This window comes from Embiotoca jacksoni, unplaced genomic scaffold (genome assembly GCF_022577435.1).
Source record: "Embiotoca jacksoni isolate LCO1_2020_lvr unplaced genomic scaffold, fEmbJac1.0.p SCAF_101, whole genome shotgun sequence".
NCBI classification, from domain to species: Eukaryota; Metazoa; Chordata; class Actinopteri; family Embiotocidae; genus Embiotoca; species Embiotoca jacksoni.
In genome coordinates this window covers 600806-617500 of record NW_027185232.1, presented here as the reverse complement: position 1 = coordinate 617500, position 16695 = coordinate 600806, and the positions used below count along the sequence as shown (strand labels likewise).

General features: G+C 40.4%; 1 protein-coding gene across 2 annotated transcripts in view; it reads left to right on the top strand.

Annotated features, from left to right (window-relative positions):
• The window catches only part of taf1a (TATA box binding protein (TBP)-associated factor, RNA polymerase I, A), a 7075-nt gene extending 1564 nt beyond the window's left edge, over nucleotides 1-5511 (top strand). For both annotated transcript variants that reach the window (XM_069174095.1, XM_069174087.1), the window contains exons 2-11: nucleotides 1-10; nucleotides 395-558; nucleotides 913-1026; nucleotides 1114-1312; nucleotides 1566-1687; nucleotides 2533-2691; nucleotides 2936-3002; nucleotides 3332-3455; nucleotides 3546-3700; nucleotides 4136-5511. The exon at nucleotides 1-10 is cut by the window's left edge and continues 182 nt beyond it. In XM_069174095.1, coding sequence (XP_069030196.1) covers nucleotides 1-10; nucleotides 395-558; nucleotides 913-1026; nucleotides 1114-1312; nucleotides 1566-1687; nucleotides 2533-2691; nucleotides 2936-3002; nucleotides 3332-3455; nucleotides 3546-3700; nucleotides 4136-4188 — 1167 coding nt within the window. In that variant the 3' untranslated portion in view covers nucleotides 4189-5511. The remainder of the gene's footprint in view (nucleotides 11-394; nucleotides 559-912; nucleotides 1027-1113; nucleotides 1313-1565; nucleotides 1688-2532; nucleotides 2692-2935; nucleotides 3003-3331; nucleotides 3456-3545; nucleotides 3701-4135) is intronic.
• The last annotated feature ends 11184 nt before the right edge of the window (nucleotides 5512-16695 follow it).

Below are 16695 nucleotides of genomic sequence, written 5' to 3'. Positions count from 1 at the left end.
ATGGTTGAAAGTGAGTTGTACAGCATTTATATACAGTATGTTGTTTTGTTTTACTATTTAGAAAGTATTAGAGCGTAAATATCTGAGCTGATATATTGGCGAGTATAAATTATTGCAGATCTATTAGTGTACAATATATGTTGGCTGATAAATAGTCATGCAACTTATAGATATGTAAGAGTTAATACAGTTTCTTCAATACATATCAAAAATGTTTCTTTTCTAGGTCACAAACACAACATCTATTTTTTTTTAATTTTTTATACATATAAATATCAGTATTGTTACAAGTCTTACAAATCCAACATTCACCGTTGCGGTGTGAAACCTGTCATTTTTAAACATGTTCATGTCACATGCATTAATGTAGCCAAGCAATAACTCTTCATTTCAGAGACACAATATGAAAGTGAGTTTCACCAGACTACCAGAACCTGTCTGGAGCGGATCAGAGAAGCCATGCTGCATCACAAATGGCAAGAGGCAGCAGAATATATGGCATGTTATACTCAAATGATAGAAGATCCAGTTAAGGGGAAAGACCAGCAGTATAAAGAGGTAGGTCTGTTTTTGTTTTATATTTTCTGTCTTTTAGGTAGGTAGGTATATACTTTATTAATCCCCGAGGGGAATTTTTTTACCCAGTCATAAGGACATATAACACATATTATGACACATTATTTTACACATCAGCATGAATAAAATACTTTTCTTCCCTTGCAAAGGTGTACAAGTTGTCCCCGAAAAAGAAAACTTAATTTTTTATTTTACGATCATTCAGCCAGAACAGATTTATTTACAGCTATCAGTCATTTCCCAAAGAGTAAAAGATGTATAAATGAAGTATGATTTGTGGTAACTATTTGTGGGAGCAAGTTTGATATCCCATCCTTAATATTCTTGAAATTACAGCTTATTTGGAGACTCAGCACTGAGATCCTTCACCATCATCCCAACTCAACAATGGAAGACTACAACAACATCTATGAACGGATTAAACATTTGGGAGTGCGACATTACCTGATGGTATGTTAGTTAATAAACCTGACAGCAGTGCACAGTTTCCATGAACACTTTCATTTTTTATGAGGCCTGCTGTCTTTGTGTTTCTAGATTTCTCTGGAGCATTCCTTCCACCTGCTGCTCCACGGTCAGATTGAGGATGCGAAGCGGCATCTTTCTGCAGCTGAGAGCTGGAGGTACGGGAGGGAGTCCGAAAAGCAGCAGCAGAAGACCAAACTAATTCAGGCCTACAGGAGCCTGCTGGATTACATCATCTGGTGTGACAAGAAGTTTACACACTCCAGCAACAGTGAGGCGACACACAAGAACACCCTGAAGCATCCATTATTTACTTGCATCAGTTACAAGGTCACGCTGCACACAGCTCTTGTGTGATGTCACATTGCCACCTGCAGGTCAAACTGAGCAACTGCATGTATAACAGAGCAACTCGAGAGCTGACGATGCTGTAAAAAATATGTTTTAAAAAGTCTCTGTGTTATCTGTCTTCAATCAGATGTGAATTGCTCCTTTATATGTGATGCTCATCTGCCTCTTTGCAGGTTATTACGAGTCTGATGACAACATAGTTATGCATAACTACTTCAGACAAGCATCTGTGACTCTTAAAGACATTTTGAAAAATCCAGGCATCTGGGATCCCTTCATATTGAGTTATGTTGAGGTAAGCATTTATTCTTCAAGGCTTTAAGTGAAGACATACTTGTTTTTTATTATATAGAGATGTAACAATAGAGTTGCAACAATTAGATTAATAATCAGTTAATTGATTGACAAAAAATGAACCTGGAGCAAGTTTTGTTAGTGAGAGTTTTGACTTTTTTTGAAGCAAAAAATGTCAATGTTCCTGGTTTTAGTAGTTTTCTTTAATAGTGAACATAATATCTATACTGGCTATATAAGTCCTCACTTTAGCTGCTACTAGAGCTGAATTTTTTAACGTTTGCTCATAAAGTGTGTTTGTTTTCTTATCAGTGGTCACATCAACAGTGTGTTAGGACCAAATTAGGTCAAAAAAATAAATAATTTTTTAATGTTTGCATTTTAAGAATAAAGCTGAAATGTCAACATTATGTGTGAATGTCGAGCCTCTTCTCGTGCTTTCTCCTTCTGAACAATTTTTCCTTGATGTGGCCCAAATACCCCTTCGCATCCACACATTTTGTCCAGTTACAGTCTGTTCAGTTACTTCATGGACTTCAATTCTCTGTGCCCATCATCAGACCTTTACTACACTTACACCCCCCAGTGGATGGGAGGAATCTTACACTTTAAACACAAATCAATCACAGTACATGGCTTGTGCAGTGTCTTTGGGTTTTGGATTGTCAGTTTGATGAAATGGTACATTTAAAGATATTAAGCTTGAGCATCAGTCTTTGTTTCATTTACCAGTATTAAGAAATAACTTTTGTCCTTTACATGTTCAAAAGTAGCTCTCGTTTCAGGCTGACTGTTTAGTCTAAATAAATATCCCTCCTCATTATGTGACTCGTTTTATTTTGGCAGATGCTGGAGTTCTATGAGAAGCACGAGGAGGCTCTGACACTCCTGAACGACTACGCATATGACAACAATTTCCCGCCCAACCCCAACGCGCATGTCTATCTGTACCAGTACTTAAAGCGGCATGGCGCCTCAGAGAGGAAATTAATGAAAGTTTTGAAGGTATGACTTCATGTTAAAAACACTACAGCCAGTGTGGTATTGAGGTTTTGCTTTAAAGCTGTATTTAGCATATTTATTTCATAAGTAATGTATGAGATATGGACCTACAATGATGTCTGTGAAACTGCATACTAATTATGATATTAACTTTTTTAAACTAGGACTTGTACTTGACTAATTGGATGTACAGCGAAGCACACAAACCTCACTGTATCTGATGCCTCTTTACATGTTTCTGCTGTAGATCCTCGTTCAACTAGTCCCAAGCCATGAGCTGATGTTGGAGTACAGCTCTCTCCTGCTTCAGTCAGGTAAAAGCAGATTTAATCCTGACTCAAATTTCTATTTGGGCAAAAAAACAGGCCATTCTTGCCACATAATTAATCATACATAGAATTAAAAATTACTTAAATTATTGTGTTGGTTAAGTGTTTGATTTTTTTTTCAGGGATTTTTTTTTCAGAACTAAACAGGCAACATTTACAAACTAGTTTTTGAAAAGATACCTTCATTTAATCGTCTAATTTTTAATGACGATACGTTCTCCAGTATTTTAAGTATGTCTAAGTTGTTATAGCTTTAGTCACCTGAAAATGATTTCTTTGCCATAATATGCATTATTGTTGTGTTTTTTTTTAAGAGAAAAGAAGCGACACCCAGAAAGCTTTAGGAGTCGTTCTGGATATGCTGGACTTCGCCTGCTGGAGGAGCAACCTGGACGTGTGGAAACGTTTGCAGGCCGTTATTCAGAAACTGCAGCAGCAGTACGTATAAGATGGTCGGAAAACAGTGTGTTTGTTTGTTACTAACTGATGTTGAAGCCTGTCACTCTGTATATTTGTGTTTTGAAATAGAGACGAGTGGGATAACATTGTTGGTGAAAAGATGGCCGCTAGAAAAGACTGGTGGCCCGCGCTGCACTTCACTAGCTCCCACGCCAGCAAAGACTCTGAGGAGAACCAAGAGCTGCTGGAAGTGAAGGCATCGCTGGCTAAAGTGCTGTGTCCAGGTATGTAGATGTGCATGTTTTATAGAATTACTTTTGGAGTCAATGTGACTGATCACGGGAAATTAATCAGAGATTTTAATTATTTTATTTCAATTTTTACACCAAAAATGTTCTGCCTCCATATTTTTGTTAGTTTACTGTGACTTGAATATTTTTTGTTTTGGATTGTCAGTTGGTCATTTAAATAAGTCAGCTGCAGCTTTTGAAGTTTGTGATGAACATTTTCCAACATTTTATGGAGCAATTAATCAATTGGAAAAAATGGTTGGCAGATTAAAAAATACTAGAAATAATTATTTCAACCCTAATTGTCATCTAAAAGCACACAGAAATAATATAATAATTTAAGAAGTTCTGCTCGTCTGAAAGCTCAAAATAAAGGCTTTACATGTACTGTTAGCTTTCTTGTAATTTGTTTGTGTTTTCTTTTTGCAGATCGAACACTGAAGTACACTTCTGAACAGGAAGCCAACCGAGAGCAGACCTGAGAGAAAAAACATGTCTTGAAACATTTAAAAAGGAAGCTAAAAGCTGTCGGGAATCAAGACGTCGCGATGAAGAGTTCACACACACACACACACACACACACACACACACACACACACACACACACGTTCCTAAACTCCTGAACATTGTTCCTTCATGTTTTCATGAGCTCGCCACAAGCTGGAATATCCACTATGTGGAGCTCTTGTTCTGTGTTTTTGCAGTGGACGGTCAAACGTCCTCATTTTAACAGAAATTTGAACGCAGCTCTGAATTTCAGCATTCAGGTTGGTCACACGGTGTCTGTAAACGTTTTAATTAGAGCTGAGCCTCGTTGTGGCCTCAGCTGACCTTTGACTGCTCTCCAGTCACCAGTGAGTGTACAGCACACAGAGCCTGAGGGATTTCTCTGTCAGCTCTGTTGTCATGTCATCACAGACCTTTGAGCAGCATGTTGTGCAGGAGTTTAAGTAAGTGGGACAGACCACAGGCAGGTGGCTGCTGCTAATAGCTTCAGTATTCGTCGCTATTCTCTCGAATATAAAAAGTGCCTTCAGTCAGCTTGTATACGTCTTAGTATTTTGCACAGATGAATGTATTTAGTGCTGTGAAAGCTTTATTTCATAAAGCTCTAACAATGCATTGTTGCTTGCAGTAGAGAGGCTCATAATTTTTGTCTGTGAAAAGGAATATTTTTGTCCTTATGAATGTTTCTGATAGCATGACATGGCCTTCAAACGCTGGGCTTATTCTACCGAGCCCTTTGCACCGAACCATGAAATAAAGTCTTGCATCCAGCAGCATGCCAATTTAATAAGTGAAAGTGTTTGTAATGATTCTGTTTCGGCTTGCCACAGCGTTGGCTGTGCAGCAGCTCAGTCAGCCGTACTGTATGTGTGTGTTGCTTTGCAGTCATTACATAAACCAAAGCCCAGAGCACTTGCCCGACCACAGGAGCAGCTGCAGAAGGGATCTGGGAATACATAACACATGTCGTTTGAAAATTCAAAACTCGGGGAGCAGCACGGAGGACGGAGCCCGGAGCTGGTCACCGCTTTGGACTGTGTCCTGGTTGTGACCTTTTTAAAGCTTTTGTTCGGGGCTTTTGAATCTTTTAATCACCTCCACAGATGTTCACAGTCGAGGCAGTCATTGCACCGCTGTGGAGTCGCCCTGTTGGGATTCTGGTTGACAGTTCCTTTTTTTTGTCCAGAGATTTAAAGTGTCTCAGGCCTTCTTGTACTCTAAAGGTCAAACCAAAAAAACAAGCCGCTTGGTTTGTTGTAGTTTTCTGTTTCTCATCATATCAAGATAAAGATTTTAAGTTTAAACAATTCGATTCTTGTCATCTTTTCTCACAAACTCTAGTTAACAAAGCCAACCTTACTTGTTTGGGTTTTATTTTTCCCTGACCGTAACCGTCAGACAAACTGAAGAGCAGCGTGACCTCAGGAGTAGATGTAATCACCTATTAAGGATCATCGAGAGTTACAAACAACAGAGTGTCCCTGCGTTCCGTGTCGCCTCCTGAAGCAGCAGCAGGAGTCTGGGACAGGGTGTCCAGACTGTTAACAACACTGTTAATAAAAGCTGCAGGTTCGCTCCCTGCAGTGTCTCTGTTTACTTCACTAAGACAGGCAGAAAAGGGCAGTATAAATAAAACCATCTATTCTGATACGTAATTTCATGATGTAATATTCTGGAAAATCAATTGAGAGTTGAGTTCAAGGATGAAATGACCAGATCTGTTTCAGGCCAAAGGTCTTTACATATTGGGGGTATTTTTTTGTGCAATTAATTAGCACATTAATGTTCTTTTGAACTGTTATTTTTGTCATTAGTCCACAAACTCGTTGAAAAAGTGACTTTTTTTTTTTCCATTAGTAGGATGATTTTTCGGAGCTTTCGAGGCATGAACCACTCACACTGTGGCGGTGGAGCAGACGTCACGTCACTACTTCTAATGTCAGCGTTGATCGTTTGTGTTTCAAGCCACCTGGTGTTATGTGACAAAGGGCACAAAAATTACAAAGATACCAATCTGAGGACAACAGATGGAGCAGCATCGCTGAACAACTCTGCCGTCGGGATCGTGAGTAGTTTGTTGTTTACTTTTAGATGTAGTGCAGTTGGCAGCAAGCAGGTTTGGGTAACGTACCAAAATCTCCTGAGGACAGGATCATCATCACTGGCTGATGATGAACACATCACTTTTTGGAAGAATTACCTCATATAAATCTATTCAAAACATTTATTTGAACAACTGTCACTGTATTGAATAGTTTTGATGCAAAACATTCGCAAGCCGAGGATTTATCATTATCAAGTAAAGGCCTTAATCCAGCAAATTAGATGCCACACTTGGTGTTTTGAGTCAAACACTGACATTGATGCAAAAATAACCAAATGACCTAATAAAGCAGTGTATGCAGGGTGATTAGGTCAGCAGGCAAGGTGCATTAAAAAGAGGTCGCCACTGCTTCTCCAAAATGGCCGTTCCAGGCAGCTAGTTTCTGTGATTGGACTCAAAAACAAACCAATTAAAAAAAGATGAATGTAAAAATACATATTTCTTGGAAAGCTGCAGAGGGCTCTCGCTTTTTGATCTATCTGACATACTGTTTCGGCTGACTCCTTGTTAACCTAAATTTACTATGACCAGTAGAGCCACAACAGCCACATGAATGGGAAAAACACCAGGCGGAAATTGAGCAGATTTACTCTTGAATATCGTAATCGGTATATACTTCAAAAATCCTGTATTGGTTGAGCTCGAATTCAGACAGTTTAGCATCACATAGACATTATTCAGTGCACTTTGGCTCGTTGCTGCTTGATGTAACCTTCACTTGAAATATCCTGTTGACTACGAACACACGTTAGCTGCCACAGTCTGGGAGAGTAATGGCAGGTGGAGGGAGGCCATCCACTGCTACGACTGGCCACTGAGCAGCTCCACCGGTTCCACCAGCTCGATCAGGTCTCAGCCTGCGTGAAGCAATGATGGATGTTCATCTGGGAGCGCACCCCAAGGTTGTTACCGTCCTGTAAAATCTATCATGTGTCTCTGTAGGCTCATCTGACGACTCTACCAGGCCCCTCGTCCAGCCCTGGGAGAAATTTACTGACGTCTTCTGCCGAACCCCGCCGTGAACTGACAGGCATAATAATTGTTTGTGTAATTAATCATCCGCACAGGTTGCAGACTGAATCCATTCAGTGTCGAGAAAAAAAACACACAAATGTCGGGAGAGATGTTTTCATTTTATGCCTGACGTAAAAGGGCCTTAGATGTTGCTTTGTTGTGTGACATGAATTGAGTTTTCCCATCTCTTAGTCTCACTCCTCACACACACAAACACACACACACACACACGCACGCGCACGCACACACACACGCACACGCACGCGCACGCACGCACGCACGCACGCACACACACACACACGCATGCTGCAGTTGGTGACTCAGGGTCTCGCTTGACTGGTCTGCACGGCTCTGAGGATTTGTAACCTAAAATCCAGACTCACACAGTGACAGTATAACTTCTCAGTAGCTCTGCAAGACATTTGAAGTCTGGTCGGGGTGAGGAGGGGAGGGAGAAGAGGGAGGTGGAGGGAGAAAGCGTGATAATTCGGCCATGCAATTTGGACTTAACATACTGATGTGTTCACCAGTGCTGCATGCCACGAGCAGGAAGGAGATAAAACAGGAAAACATGAGGCTGAAGTCAAGAGCTGCAGCTCTAAATGTGATGAAAGATCCAACTAGGACATAAAAGAGAAATAAAAATCAACTCATGAATGAAAATCCTGCACAAACCATCCTTAAATCTTATCCTAATTAAATAGCTTTGGTGTAGAGTGGCCAGTGTATAAATGGGTGTATTCCAAACCTATGATGGCCTGTTTCTTCAGCATGATAACAAAAGGCTTTCGACACACTCACAGTGCTGGCAGATGCTAAGACAAAAAAAAAAATGCTTGAGGGGAGTCAAGAATTATGAAACTTCAGGGAGAGGGAGAAAAAAAAGTAGCACAAAATAATAATAATAAAAAAAGAAATTCCCAAAATATCTTCCCCGTTCTGTCTGTGAAGTTGAAAGTGACAACTGCAATACCTTTGTTCTCAGAGTGCGGCTGCAAAAATAGCTTTCAATAATGTATTAGGAGAATAAAGACTGTGAGCTGATTTCTGGGGAGACGGCGCTCAGCTCTGTGCCAAGACCAGGAGCTTTCTCTGCTGTGCAGCGACTGTGAGAGAAGATCAGGCTGGTGAACACAAACTGATCCTCTTGACTTCTAAGATTGCTCTACTTATCCAGCGTAGGGTAAAACCTCTGCCGTGGAATAAACAGCTTATCCCTCACATATATTAACGTCTGATCTTATATCTTCACTGGACAAGTACTAAAAGAGGATAAACGCTCAGGAATTATTCCTGACATTTTCTGTGGACAACTGCTGTTCTCCCATCTGAGCAGAACAGCAAGGTAATGACTCTGAAATGCAAAGCGCCCTTGACCGTCAGAGCATCCACCTGTGAAGGTGTAATTTCTTGTGTGCTTCGGTGTGATAAGTGGCAATCTAAATGTTGTGACTTTCCTTCAAGCTCTGCGGAGGCTGGCCAACTGGAGCACAAGCAGGGGAAAAAAGAAAAAGAAAACCTTGAGTGATCCAAAATGTAAAGAAGGAGGCAGAGCTGAATTCCAGGCGGGCATCAATTATTAAGACGTAGAAGACAGTCATGACAGAGCTATATTATCTATACTGCACCGAGAAGGGAGGGAATATTTAAACAAAGACAAGTGACACGCCACCGTGAATCTTCCTTCACTCTAAACTCAAGTGTTTGCTGTCCCGGCTCCCGTCGCTGTCTGGGCGTTGTGATCAAACCCTGTTCAGGGTTGTTGTTTTCTTTTTTCTTTTCTTTTTTTTTTTTTTTTGGGGGGGGGGGGGGGGGGGGAGAAGAGGGGGGGGGGGGGGGGGGAGGGTACTCAAGCGAGTTTAGTTTTGTGCTTCCAAAAAGTTGGTGCTTTCACAAGCGACCTCTTCTAAACCCGACACCTTGGCGTTGGTAATGCAAGATGTTTGGTAACAGGACGGAGAAGTCGACAGCCACGCTAACAAGCACTGCAGTGGTCCCAGTTCAATGTTAACACGTTCACAAACACAATGTTAACATGCTCATGTTTAGCAGGTGGGATATTTTCCATTCGTTTTTGTGTGTTAGTCTTCGGCTGACCAAATCCCAACAAACCAAATGTTGTGTGAGACCGATGTTGAGAGTCAGTCTGTCCACAGGTTACAGACGAGGCCTTTAACACATGAAGTATTGAACAAAGATACGTTTTTTTGAATGCAGTTTTCCAAAGTCCAACGCTAAATAGCGTAAGCACAAAAAGAAGCTAAAGTTTCACAGTAAACGGTCTTATGTGGTGCTAGTTTACTACTACAGTCTGCTGACGTGTGTGATTAGGAAGGCTGGTAAACATATTATTATATTATTTATTACAGAGATCAAACACAGCCTCATGATGACACCCTCTTTCATCATCAAAGTTGTATTGTACATTTATCCAGAGTGGGGCATGAATTTCTGAACCCAATTTTAATGACCTGTTCAGTAGCGCTTGAGATGCTTCAGTCTAGACCAAAGTCTGAGTCTGAGATATGCTGACAACTCATGTTTGTTTTTCAAATGTGAGAAAGGTCTCCGCAGAGCCACAGAAGATATCATACAACGGTTTTTCCCCTGAATATTGTGAATAGATCTCGTCATGATGAGGAAACTAAACGTTAACTTGCCACAATGGGCCTTTTTCCTCGTGACAACATTTAGACATGTCACAGAAGGAACAGCAGGTTTTAAATATCAGATTGGAAGATGGAAGACTTTCATGTCGCTGCTGCAGTTTCAGGGTCTGACTCACTGTCACTTTGTCATTGTTTACTGGTACAGTTTATTGTTGTTATTGTCAACAGTAACACCTGTTAAAAGGTAAAGGTTTGATTTATGTATTTATTTAAATGATTTAGTTCGTTCTGTTTGTTTCTTTTCTTTATCTATATGATATGTTAATTTGTAACTGTAAACCACTTTAGACTGGGATAGCCCCCCCCCCCCCCGTTCAGGATACAGCAGGTATACATAATGGATGCATGGATATACTAAAGGGTTTTCTTATATGAGCCACTATAGCCCCATCCTGCAGGGGGCGCTCCAGCTACCAGCAACATACTGCATGTGTTTGATGTCATAAAGCACCTTTTGATTTTTGATTTTTTTTTATTTTATACACTTTATTAATCCCCGAGGGGAAATGTCTTCACTACAGCAGGGGGGCTCTCAGGGGGGAGCTGCTGCAGCAGGCTGCCACTCACGCGGCGCCAGGTAACCTGACCTGAGGTGCATGTTTTTGGATGATGGGAGGAAGCCGGAGAACCCGGAGAGAACCCACGCAAGCACAGGGAGAACATGCAAACTCTGCACAGAAAGGCCCAGGACCGGATTCGAACCCGGAACCTTTTTGCTGTGAGGTGACTGCTAACCACTGCACCACCGTGCTGCCTCACTGTAGTTCTAAATTCCAAGCCGTTATCTCTGCCTTAAAATGTTTTTATTTGAAAAAAGGTTATATCAAAGTGTGAATAGAGCATCTGGAAGATCAAATTAACTTTTATTCCACATGTGGGCTTCGTTTGTGACGATTCCCATGATGTAATCTTTTAATTTTTGCCCTTTTTTTGTCCGACTGACAGGTGTTGTGGCTACACAGACGGATAACACTAGTTTTCAGCAGACATGTAATCTTAGATTTTAACCTATGATTCTGTTTCCTTTTTTTTTTTTCAAATATGAAGACAACATAATGGATATTTATACGACGCAAGACGTGACATCATCAAGGTGATATCATCCACCAGCACACCAACACACCTCTGCAAGTCTGCATGTTCCACACAAGGTGAAATCCTCAGAAACTCTACAGGTGTAACACCAGGTAGGTTGAACAACACTTTTTTTTAAAATAATGATTTTCCTGAAACCAACCAGTTCGCTGCGTACACCACACTGACACTCACGTAAGCGTACACAATGTGTCCACTGACTCATGTTGTCCCTCCTCGTCTGTAATTATGTGTAAGTACAATGAACGAACAACAAGCTGACCCAAAGAAGCCTTGTTCGTCAGTGTACACTGTCTGCATAGAGGGGGATTGTGTGGTTGGAAAATACAACAAAGCCTGGTGCATTCTGAATGAATGTGGAGGTGGAGAGCGTGACCCGTCTGTCTGTCTGTCTGTCTCTACATTTCCGCCTTTACTCATACTTCTCTCAATCAGCACTTCCTCTAACCCACTGCATGCCTGCATGGCTCTTAATGGAGATAATGTGGTTGAACTTTTTCATATTATGCAACGCTGACATGAGTTCAAATTTGGCATTTGGATATTTAATGTGTAAAGGCTGACAGGTTGTTAAATGATCATGTTAAACGGCTATTTAAACCCTGGACTGTGAAAATAGATGGCCAACGCGTCACCACTTCCCCCCACTGTACAAAAATTAACTTGACTGTCTTGAACATTTGCTGTACACTTAAGGTATCTTTTTCTAGATTAAAAAAAAAGGATTAGTACCATGTAGGTGTGCAGCTAGCTACAAATCAACTATTTGGTCCCATTGAAGTTCGGCTCATCACATCACATCACTCCGGTAGCGATGCCCTCACTGCAAGCAATCAGCACCGATTTCCAAGATATTTTCTTTTCACTTCTGAGGAGCTGTGAGGTCGTCCATCTTCGTGTTCAATATTTGAACCTTTGTTTTCAGTGTCTTTAGAAGCACAGCTCTAAGAATGGAAATGTATATCTGTCCTGTCATCATCCTCAGATGATGAATCCTTTTCCTCATCTGTGGTTCTTAAAACTATGAAATTGTTTTCAAAGAGAATTTGGTCCACACACTCGAATTGAGGACAATAACTTAAGTGATTGTCTAACTTTATATTTAACTACAGCTTGCGTTGAATACTCTCAATTATTAATCTCTAAAACTAATCACATTATGTTCAGTGTAAATGGTGAATGTTAGCGTGCTAAGCTACAAACAAAACGGAAACGGATATAATGAAATCTGTTCAGCATCGTTACATTATCCAGGAGATCACTGTGTTTAAGGATCATTAAGAATATCAAAAATGAAAAAGAAAAAACTGGAAGGAAAACTACTTCTCATTTTGCATCTGTACAGACTAATATACGTTTTATGATGTCAAATGTATTATAATTATCCATGTCCATGTCCTTATCTTAAAAGATAAGATTGGTGATGTTCTGTAAATCTCTTGTAAGCAAAGAAAAGAACAAAACAAACAACAGATTAGTCCATCTGTTAATACTTCTTGTTTGTGGCTCACAGCCCAAAGTCCATTAGTTCCAAATAAAAATTTCCGATAAAATCTGGGCACTGAACTTTTTAACAAACATGACTCGACCTGGAGTGAATATTGTATTTTATGGTTTGAAATACATTTGGAGTTGTCGGACAGGTCATGTGGGTTTGACTCAAAATAAACTAAGCACACATTTTAATGAGGGAACAGCGAGGCTCATTTATGTGTTTTTAATCGGTTGGCGCTCTGAATGGAGGAACGAACCATATCCAGTTCAAAGTGTTTTTTTCACTGTTTTTGGCAACAATAAGAAACATCTAAAACGTTGCCAGAGCCCTACAATGAACTAAGCATGTTTTTACACAATAAAAGTCAAATGTTAAGGGAATCAATTGAAGCTTTGTGACCTCCACTGAATTTGTCTGCTTGTAAATTTTCATTGCCTGACCTCACTCAAAACTCTGTGCCGTTTCTTTTGTATTGAAAAAGCTGTGATGGTGTATTACAGGCTGACATTTTGCTGCTGGCCTTTAAATTTGCTGTTTGTGTGTCTTTGTTCTGTGTTTAACTGTGTGTTAGGTCAGATTAACAAATGGTAAGGCCGGTGGCAGGCTGAATAACAGCATTAACCAGGGGACAATGGGAGCGTGGGACTAAGCCCTTTCACAACCTGTCTGACAGCTTGTAGCATTGATGTCATCCTCTGACTCAGGCTGTTACCACCACCGCTGTCACCCTGGACGCTTGGATGCATGACATCACCAAATGACACATATCACTCGCCACTACTGCCTCTCTGCTTTCATTTGTCTCCCTTTGTCTCTCTGCCTCCAGTCATTTTCATACTCATCAGCTTTGCTGCATTGTAGGCTTCCACTCTGTCAGACTGTGAACGAGGAGGAGAAGAGCATGAAAGGACATCATTAGTTTCCCAAGGAGACGCAGATAAAGGGAGAGAAAATGTGAGAACAAAGACGGCTGGGTCGTGTGATGTGCTCCCATGAGGATTTGTTTTTTAAAGTAGTTTTTAATGTAGGCTGCAGGTAGCGGAAAAACACAAATATGATGATTATTTGTTTTCTTAAGACAAACAGTAAATAACTTACTTTGCTAAATTCAGAAATAGGCGGAAATGTTTATGGTTTATATTAAACCCACTTCTTTTATCTGGTGAATAAGACACAAATTATGATTATAATTGCTTGAAAATTATTTCTTGACCTTAGAAATGGTAGTTTTAAATGGAAACAACAACACCAACAACAAAACAAACAACAACAATGAACCATTTAAACTCAAGGTCCAATTAGCAGCTCTTTCCAAGGCTTTCAACAGGGTCTGTATCAGTGGATAGATTTTGCTCAGTAGTCATCATATGATCTGAAGGTGGTCATGAGCTGGTTGTCAGCTGATCATGGAGGGATTGTGACCCCTGACTCTGTTCAACGCTGGTCTTTAATGGCAAACGGCATCTCTTCATCTAATCAAAAATAATGGCTTGACCATTTTTCATACAAACTTTAATTAAGCAACAGAAATTCATGCTATAAAAGGCAGCTTTACACAACTGGTACAAAGACTTACTTCATTGTCAGTAAATAGAGTCCAATTAAAAACGTCATTTTTACCAACAGATCAGTCTAAAAATGGAGATTACATAAAGAGACTGAAGACACAGACAGAATAAATTATTAGAAGAACTGTGGCAGGTTTTCCAGGATGCTGAGAACAGCTGACCTGCCGAGTACACTGGAAAACTGTGAGCAAATGAACCTAAAGGAGAATTGGTTTGATTTCTTTTTTTTTATCTGCACTCAGTATGAAGTTTATTGTTGAATAAAAACTACTCATTGAATGGCGTGACTTTATTTTTTATAACATCATTCTTCACTGTGAAGCTCAAGCTTTCAAGAGAATCAACAATGTCCGCGACACATTTTTGAGAGGAGGGGGACTTTAAAGTTGAATGTTTGTTTACTACTTGCTGAGTAACATCTGTCATTCAAAAGCCGACTCGGGAATGTTTTTACATTATCTATTCTATACACCTGCTGTCGGGTAAGTTTTTCCCTGCAAAATCTTCCTATGTCACACAGGAAGTGAAGGGTTTTAAATTTTTGACAGCCGCAACAGCTTGTGTATAATAATGTAGGGAAACACGGGAGTATTAACAACTGAGGCTCACGCTTCAATCAAACGCTTCAGGAAAGAAAGAGAGCCTCATAGTTTCACATTAAAACAAAGATAAACAGCATTTAAGCAAAAGGTCCTGTCGTTTATGACTTGCTATACATTATCTTTAATTCATTTGCAGTATCATTATTGCAGTAATAGTCCCATTTCCAAAGTACGCACACAGCTGCCAGCAGAGGCCAAAAGCTCGGCCCCCTCTGGGACAACCGTTCAGAGCTAAAAGGGCCTGGCTCCCTCACCGCCATGCAGCAGGTGACCCCCTGTCCTAGAAACGGTTGCTATTTAGACGTGGTTAGCAGCGGGTGCAGAGAGAGTCATTGTTATTTATACAGTTACCCTTTAGATTGTCTCAGAGGTTGAGGGCAGCCAGTACGTCTGATAAGTTGCTTCACTCAAGGGTCAAAGCAGAGAAGTTTGGTTTGTAACCTCCGAAGAGACACACATGTTTAATAAACAGACACTCAGTGAGGATTATGGGTATAAATATCGGGGGGCATCATCAACCCCCCCCCCTACCCCCTGTCGTGTAAATCCATCCATGTGTATGATATGCTTCCATTCTGGGTTAAGGTCAGAATTAAATTGGGATCCCACTGCGGGCAGAATGACAATATTTGCTATTTTTGAGATCATTATCTCACATTTCATCAAAGCATGAGGTCAACCAAAATCATACTGTACACATCGAGTGCTGCAGCACATGAAGACGCTTGCTCGCTGACTTTATGTACTATATGTGAGTGTTCACCAAGTGAGAGCGAATGTTTAAATTTCTCGATCGTTAACTTAGCAATATTTGGTTGTTGCTAAGTGACCGTGAAGATGAGTCACCCCTCCGCAGGCGAAGGGACATGCCAACTTGAATGAATAATACTGAGCAGACGAGCCCAACTTACAGAAAATAGGGTTGTTATGAGTTCAGTGATGGAGCTGTTTTTGTTAGGTGTAAACTACACCTCTCCCGGTGATCTGTCCCGATGGCTGGCCTCCTCACACAGGCAACACTTAAAGGAGAAATACGCTCGTTTTGCAGATGACGTCTTTAAAAAAAAATGTTTTCGCTACCGACAGCTGTCAGTTAATTCCAGTAGCTCTCCATTTTCAGTTGGAACTTCCCTCAAGGGCCAAGAGGCAGATTTTGAGGAGCTGGGTATCGCAAGATGCCTTTTGAAATGGGTTATAAATGTATTTCTAATAATAATATCCTTCCTGACACACTGACACGTTGATCTTAGTTATTTTTATGAGGTCAGACAGCTCTTAGGTTACTTTAAGGTGCAATTTAGTTTGTAATGTTTTACATAAAATATGGGTCAGTCTGGAAAAACATATTTCTCTCACTGAGGCGTTCTTTGTTAAATACAGTTGAAAAAATGTATATAAACCAGAAGTGCAAAAGTTCACCGCTGAAAAATTATACTGGAAATATTTGAAATGGGCTAAACACTGAAAAAACAACTACTGCTGAAAATAAAGTTGAAATGTCAGCGTTAAAAAAAAAGCTTTTGCTTAAGTGTAAGCAATGAATGAAGTTGTTGACATAAGAGTGAATGAAGTTAGAACATCAGTCTAAGTGTAAGAAACAAATTAACCTGAAAGCATCAGTTGAAGTGGAGTACTTTAAATAAAATAGTGCCGGGTCAAGTGTATGAATTCCCAGAAGATATCAGTTGAAGTGGAGGCGCTGAAAGCAGTTGGAGGAAACAGTGTATTATCCGTGCACTGTGGACGTTATGAAAGGTAGAAGGGGGGAATAAGCTTTTGTTGTCGTTCAAAGGTGGAGCCTTGAGACCTGACACGGTTTGAAGTGTGAGTTGAAGAGAAAGAGATGAATGCGGGTGAATGTGTCAGTCCTTTCTGTTTACGTATGATTTTTGAGGAATATTCGGGGCTGTTAAAGTCTGAATTAGACTTTCCTTG